The sequence below is a fragment of the Poecilia formosa genome, unplaced genomic scaffold, assembly GCF_000485575.1.
Source record: "Poecilia formosa unplaced genomic scaffold, Poecilia_formosa-5.1.2 Scaffold154, whole genome shotgun sequence".
NCBI classification, from domain to species: domain Eukaryota; kingdom Metazoa; phylum Chordata; class Actinopteri; order Cyprinodontiformes; family Poeciliidae; genus Poecilia; species Poecilia formosa.
The window spans coordinates 394639-401558 of NW_006800093.1; the positions used below are offsets into that span (position 1 = coordinate 394639).

Consider the following 6920-nt stretch of genomic DNA (forward strand, 5'->3'; position numbering starts at 1 on the left):
TGCTAGAAATTCATCTTATAAATCCCACAGTCATTTTTAAACTGAATGCATTATTTACTTTGGACTTTTTGAAAACGGCATAGTCCATCAATCCTTAACAGATAAATGATCTGTAAATCCTGCTCGTTATCACTCATTCTTGGACTGTTCTGCTATGACCTGCTTAAGAGATTAGCTTAATACTTTTTAGCGATAGCATTCGGCTGAAATGATAAATACATGTGCATAGAGATAACAGAGTCTGCTTTTGATTAAAGTAATAAGCATGAGCCATATTTGTTCAGTGTGAGTATCTGCATCGGTACAACCCTTGTTCTAAAGCATTATGAACGTGTCATGTCTCGAAGCTAAAGACAAAGTGTGCATCAGTATAAATCTGTAAATACACAAAGTTGTGCACGATCCCCGCGGCAACTTGCCGGGCGAATTGCCTGGCCGCGTTAGCAGGCGGCAGCCGGCCTCTAAGCACATGTTTAACTGCGCTGTCCGAAGCCATCACCATTATCATCACCTCCATAATTATCACCACATCACAGTTAGGGTGATCAACGTAGCAAGTCACGAGGAGTAATGATATTGGAGGAAAACGCACTGAGGGAAAACAAAGACCCTAAGTCTTCACTGAGTAATGGGCCTCCCCCTTTGGCCAAATGATGCCAGCTTACACTTAAAGCATCATTTACATTAGTGCTTGTTATGGGCCATTGGACAGGCTGCTTGAAATGCTTCATTAGGGGCAAAATGTTCACACCATCTCTGTTCATGTTGGAAGACACAAATGCAGCAGCATGAGTCAAATTGCTTGTAATGTGTGTCGTGTGCAAATACCGCCACTGGGGGAGACATACAGTACTCTGTCATATAGCATGGGGTGTGTATTTATAGGATTAGTGCATTGGGGCAATGTGGCAGAAAAAAAAAAAGGTTTCAGAGGGATATCGTTATAGCAGTAGGGGCATGCTGCCACCATCTGGGATACTATGACTCCATCTAAATTCAGTCAGCCAATTGAGGACTTAAGTACTTCTCCCAATAGATTCTGCAAGGTTGTTCTGCCTTAAGCTTTAGGAAATACAAGCTTACATCCTGCTGCCAAAAGCGATTTCCTATATTTGTTACATAAATGGTTGAAGAAGTTAAAGCTTTAAAGGTAAAAACATTCAGTCTCGGTGATACAATAAAGTTTACTTAAAGTATATGACTAAGGCCTCATTATCAGTGTATTACACAACTAAATTGTGATGCAACAATATTATTTTGCTGATAAAGTTTTCCTTTATGAAACCTATCGTTTCTGGATGCAGAGATTATCAACCAGTTAGGTCAAAAATACTAAATGAATCACAAACCTGGATGTGTTGATGGAAAAAATGTTAATATAAATCCTTAAAATGGCAAAAGCACCAAAGTGCTAAATAATCACTCCAGAGTACACTTAAAAGCAAAATAGAGCTTTTATATTTAAAAAGATTAAAGGAGTTGAATGTTTGCAGTCATAAAAAAAAGTTTAAGTCTTAAAAACACAAGATGATTAAGTGCTGTGTGTTTGACTATACTACATAAAACAAGGAAAGTATCTGGAGCTCAATAACAAATACAGTGTGCCAAAATCTAGGCAGACCTGCAGCGCAGTTCTGATCTGTTCAATTTCAATGCTCAGTTTTTATATGTTGAACATATGAAACCAATATTATTGTAATAACTTTGATGTTAATATTTTTCCTGTCGTGATAAAGAATTTTCTGAAAGAAGTATTTTAAAACGGCTTTATAAAAAAAAGATTAAAGAACCCTAACCTTCGGGTTTAGACGAACGGTTTCTTATACCATCACTTAGAAGTTTTTTAAACAGCGTGTACATTGTGAATATACTATAAACTCAAGTTCAATGATGACTCCCTGATGTAATATTTACAGCCTCTTGGGGACGTATAGATGGATTTTAATGGTGATGGGATCGACGAACAAGAGGTGACATTGGTCCCCCTCCATTAATTTCCGACAGAACTTGTGGGATGAAGTGACAATCGCCCTTCTCCAGCCAAGCTACCAGCGAAATTCCTGCATGTGAAATTTCATGCTCGTGCATTAACATCCAAAGCAAAATAAACAAACTAACAGCTTTAATATTTTATGCTCAACGATCTTACTTGTTTCCTCTGATTCCTTCCCTTCGGACTGTTGCGAGGCCTTCGTTCACCAAAGACTCAGCAATGTTCTCACCTGTTGTATCTACGGCAAGCATGGAGAAATGTTTAGCAAACAAGGAGAAAGATTATGTTCAAGTAACATGATTTTATTCTAGGAAACAAATGGTGCAAAATGAACATGCACAGTGCACCTTTGCCCAGGTAGACCATGCCGTACTCCCGGCCTATGGCGGTCTTGATTTCCACAGTGAAGCACACTTCTTTGCCAATTAGCTTCTTCCTGAGAAACTCTCTGGCTTGGAAGGCCCAGGGCTAAAAAGAAAAATAAATGTTAGGAAGTGAAACCTAATCAGGCACTGGACAAGACAAGTAAGAGAACTTATTTGTTCAAAAGCAAGAAGGGTGTAGCAGTATTTTCTAATTGCAGTAAGTGCTCATGTTAACGTATCGCATTGCAATACTACTTTTTCTCTCTCTCTCTGAAACAATATCTGTTGTTATTCCTTCTGAGTACAAAGTGCACTGTAGGCAGAAATTAAATTAAAAGGGTCAAGGTCAAGACCTGACCTTACCGCTGGCATTAATGCAAAACTCCCACACCATGCATCTAAAAATCTCTGATCCATATGGTGAGCTGATTATCAAATCATAATGTGCAAAGCGGTTATTATTTGAATGAGTGATTAGTAGTAAATAAAACTTAATTTAGCTTTCAAGGTATAAATTGCGCTTTGACTCGAGTGTCTTTGATAACCATTTACATAACTTATTTTCCATTTAAAAAAGGTAAAATTGTATTACACAGCTGCAGACCCTCTTCTCCTCATCAAACGACATGCATGTGCGTACAAAAGTGGTACAAAAACAACTGTCAATTGAAAACGACCAAAGCATGTTCATGTGTTACAATCATCCAGGCAACGACAATAATAATTTAAATCCACTTCACAATCTTGGACCTCCTTTGTTTTTGTCCTTTATATAAAATCTCAGTAAAATACATTCAGGTTTGTGGTTGTAAAGCAACAAAAAAAAAAAAAAAAAAAAGGAGGTTTAAATACTTTTCCATTGCTCTGTATTATAGATGCACTGCCATTGTAATGCAAGGCCAATTTAAATAATAAATCACAGGAATAAATCGGTTTACCTCGTCGGGGATGTCCTTGGTGTCGGGCTGGCCTTGTGCTGCTCGGCGGGCTATGGCCCCCGCTCGGATGTTGCTCAGATTGATCTGGCGCTCTGGGGGCGGACCACCTCGAGGCTGGCCCCGAACAATGATGGCACATCCCGACAAGACCTGGAGAGAAGACAACAAATGAAAAATATAGAGAAGACAAATCAGCAGTGCAACTAAATTATTTTAGCTATAAAAAAACATATTTGAAACAAAAATACCAAGAATTATTGACAGACAGAAAGAAGAAAGACACAAGTCGTGGATACTTTCATTTCCATTGGATTAGGCAAAAAAAGTTTTTTTTTTTTTTTAGTAAAACAATTTTTAAAATTATGCAAAAATCAGTTTAGATGCAAGTTGCATTTAAACTTACAAATATCAGTGCAGCAAAATCTGAAATACGGCAATCTAAAAGATTGAGCTTTTATAGAGGTAGAAGCTTCGTATGGCACGTAGCCATGGTGACAGTGTGTCATTCAAATGCCAGGCTTAGATCATGCCAGGTGATAACGTAGCTGAACACAAAACAAAAAAAAACAAAAAAGATAGCATAGACTTCGGTTTGACAACTGTGGCATTTACACGAAACTGAGCAAACACTTTATCTGCAAACTCTCCAGTGTGTCTGCATGGAGCATCCCTGGCCGTTGTTGATCTAAGATGTGAGCTAGATAAACCCATCAAATCACCGCTGTTCATCACCAACTGTCCGACGACTCTGGAGTACCGAAGAGCTGTTGCGGTAGTTTCTGCAGTATGATGAGCCATGAAGAACGAAAAGAGAAACTACAGGAACACATTCTCACGTTTCAAAGGGATGCCATTTTTTTTTAAGAGAGGGGCAGCAAAACTTCAGCAATTAAATTCTTACAGGGATATAATAAAAAGAAAACTTCTAAAGCCTAAGTAGTTGTAATGCAAGTAAAAAAAAAAAAAAAGAAAACAGACCAAAGCCTGTAAAGCTTTCGTTAGACGACATTCATTTTATGAATGAGCTGCATAATCACGTTTCCACAGAATTCAATACCGAGATAAATGTGCTTTTATTTATACACAAGTAATGCTGCTATGAAGAGCTGTCAAAACAACATGCACTAACATGACTAGATGTGCAAGGCAACAGAAAGGATTTGGTTTCATTTTTGTTTTGGTAAATGACAGCTTTTCCTTAAAGCTGAATTTACACTCCATTTGATGCAGCACATCAGCCGGCACAGAAGCTGTTTACTTGCTCAGATTTGGCTCCAACATGGCCATGGCTGATGTAAATCATTGTCTGGGTGGTGAGGTCAAAATGTCTTCGGAGATTCTGCTCAATACCAGCCTGGGTATTATTCAGAAGTCAATCTCGGGTATTTTACACTGTTATCCAGAAATAGTGACTTAATAAACCTGATCTGTCACCACTCAATAATTCTACCTGGGTAATATGCCGGTTCATTATGTTTTTCAAAATAAAATCTAAAAGGGGGAAAAGTGTCAGAAAAAAAAAAATATTGCCTCCAAATCAACTACCAAAGTCTAGCTGTTGGTTTGGCTCTGAACTCTGGATTCAGTGCTTTCAATGTAAAATGGGCAACGAATTACAGGAGAATTCCTGTTTCCACGATGCTGCAACTAGGCATAAGTCATTTAATTGTTGTAAGGTGAACAGAGGGAGTTTTGTTAAAGTGACAAAACTAAAAAATTATTTTAAAAAAAAAACTTTCAAATTGTTCAAAGTCTTTTCTTTCCCCATGAGATGCCAAAGAAGTTGCCAAAGTAACCAGGATTTTTTTTTTTTTTTTACAGATGCAAAAAGCTAGGATTAGCATAAAACACCACTCAATACAGCTAAGCACTGCTGGTCAGTAAGCTGAAAGAAAACTGGTACACAAGTTGGCTCTTTGACAATAAGAGAATCACAGAACAGTAAAGAAGACATAAGTGTTATCTCCATAAAGCAATCCTACTAGCTAATATCACTGATATACTTATCTGTAAGCTGCGAAATGGCAAAAAGATTTACCATTCTGCGCAGCTAACACTTCCAACAACTTATTTGTGATGCATTACAGTTTCTAGAAGTTTATAAACTAATGCTGAAATATGTTAGGTAACATTATGACTAAATTAATATGCCATTTTCACTCAAGGATAACATGCCGGGTCTCTCATACCAGCCGCTGCCTTATAGTAAACAATATACAAGAAAATATTCCACACTTAATTTGATTTAAATACTAACATTTAGCAAGAAACAGTCCTCTCATGATTTTTGAAGGTGGCAGGCAGAAAGATGTGTGTCTGCTGACCCCTCTCCATGCAAACCCACATATGAGGGGGGCAAAAAAACGTTATGTAAGGTTATGTTTGGCTTAACTTGAGAGTAAAATTTCCATCTTGACGCTGAAACATGAATGAGAGGACCCAGCCCACACAAAAAACCACGCCGAATGAGAGATTACAGGGGGCAAGAAAGTTGGAGCTACGTGTCAGTTTCCCATGGCTGGTTTGGACCAGCTCTGAGGGAATGCTCTCTGCTGCCCTAAATGGAAAAATTAAACTTACCAGCGCACCACAAGTCGACGAATATATACTGAAAAAAATTCATATTTAACCGCCTAAACCTGTTTTATTGGAGTTTCTGGGATAAAACTGAGGGACGAAAGCGAAATTAAACCCAATACTCGAGTTAGCTTGTAGGCTAGTTGACAAAATTTGCATGTTGCCAAATAGCAAAAAATTACTTTTGTTGCGGCTGAGCATAAATATCACACCGATATCACAGACAGTACAAACCCCTTTCGTTTAACTTCACAGGTGCTGGACAGTAAATGCTAATTAGCTAACAGTTAGCCATCCTTTAGCTGGGAAACTTGACATCTGTCAACAACTTTTTAACATCTACTCACTCCAGCTTGGTTGTTGAGTACAACAGATTTAACCACTCAAATGACATTTTACAGCAATCATATTTCCAAGTCTGACAACGAAAGTAGTTTCCTCACTTAAATTGAAATATCCAGGCAAACGTGCTAACCTCAGTTTCCTCTACTGGAAATGTAGCAGCAAGCTAGCTAACGTTAGCCGGCTTTCAGCTGCAGTGAAATAAACTGAATGAGCTTGACATCTGCTATTGGAATAATGACAACACTGGAAGTTAACTTAAAATTGCTTTCGTTGAGTCATGTGGCTTACTATATTAAAGTATACGACAACCAGTCGCAGTTTCAATCTCCATTAGCCATCAGTTGACTAAGCTAACTAGCTGTTTCTCCAGTGAGCTCTCATTTTCACATGTTGGGATTCATACCATTTTCACTATCCCTCTTTGCAAAGGAGACGCCGGAACAGGGGCTGTCTGAGTTGGACCCGAAACAGATGCCATGTCCACCGAGCTGAGATACGCTGCTTGTTGGATGGAGAACCAGGTGAGGGAGCTGGGACTCTGAAATGAGTGGCTGATCTGTTGAGAGCCAAGAGAAAAAGGCAGTGCACAGAGCTACACTCACGTTATACCGGAAACACACTTTGCCATGCATGTACACACAGGCCGAAAGCTTTTCCGGGTCTAAGGGAGAGCAATGAATGGGAGCGAATGGAGAGCGCTCT

At 38.7% G+C, this 6920-nt stretch overlaps 1 protein-coding gene across 1 annotated transcript in view; it reads right to left on the reverse strand.

Moving 5' to 3' along the window:
- Positions 1–6877, reverse strand: part of snd1 (staphylococcal nuclease and tudor domain containing 1) — a 167892-nt gene extending 161015 nt beyond the window's left edge. Inside the window, exons 1-4 of the mRNA XM_007564010.2 lie at positions 6622–6877; positions 3297–3446; positions 2341–2461; positions 2150–2231 (exon numbers count right to left, since the gene is read on the reverse strand). Of these exons, the coding sequence (XP_007564072.1) occupies positions 2150–2231; positions 2341–2461; positions 3297–3446; positions 6622–6696 (428 nt within the window). The 5' untranslated portion in view covers positions 6697–6877. The remainder of the gene's footprint in view (positions 1–2149; positions 2232–2340; positions 2462–3296; positions 3447–6621) is intronic.
- Between the last annotated feature and the right edge of the window lie 43 nt (positions 6878–6920).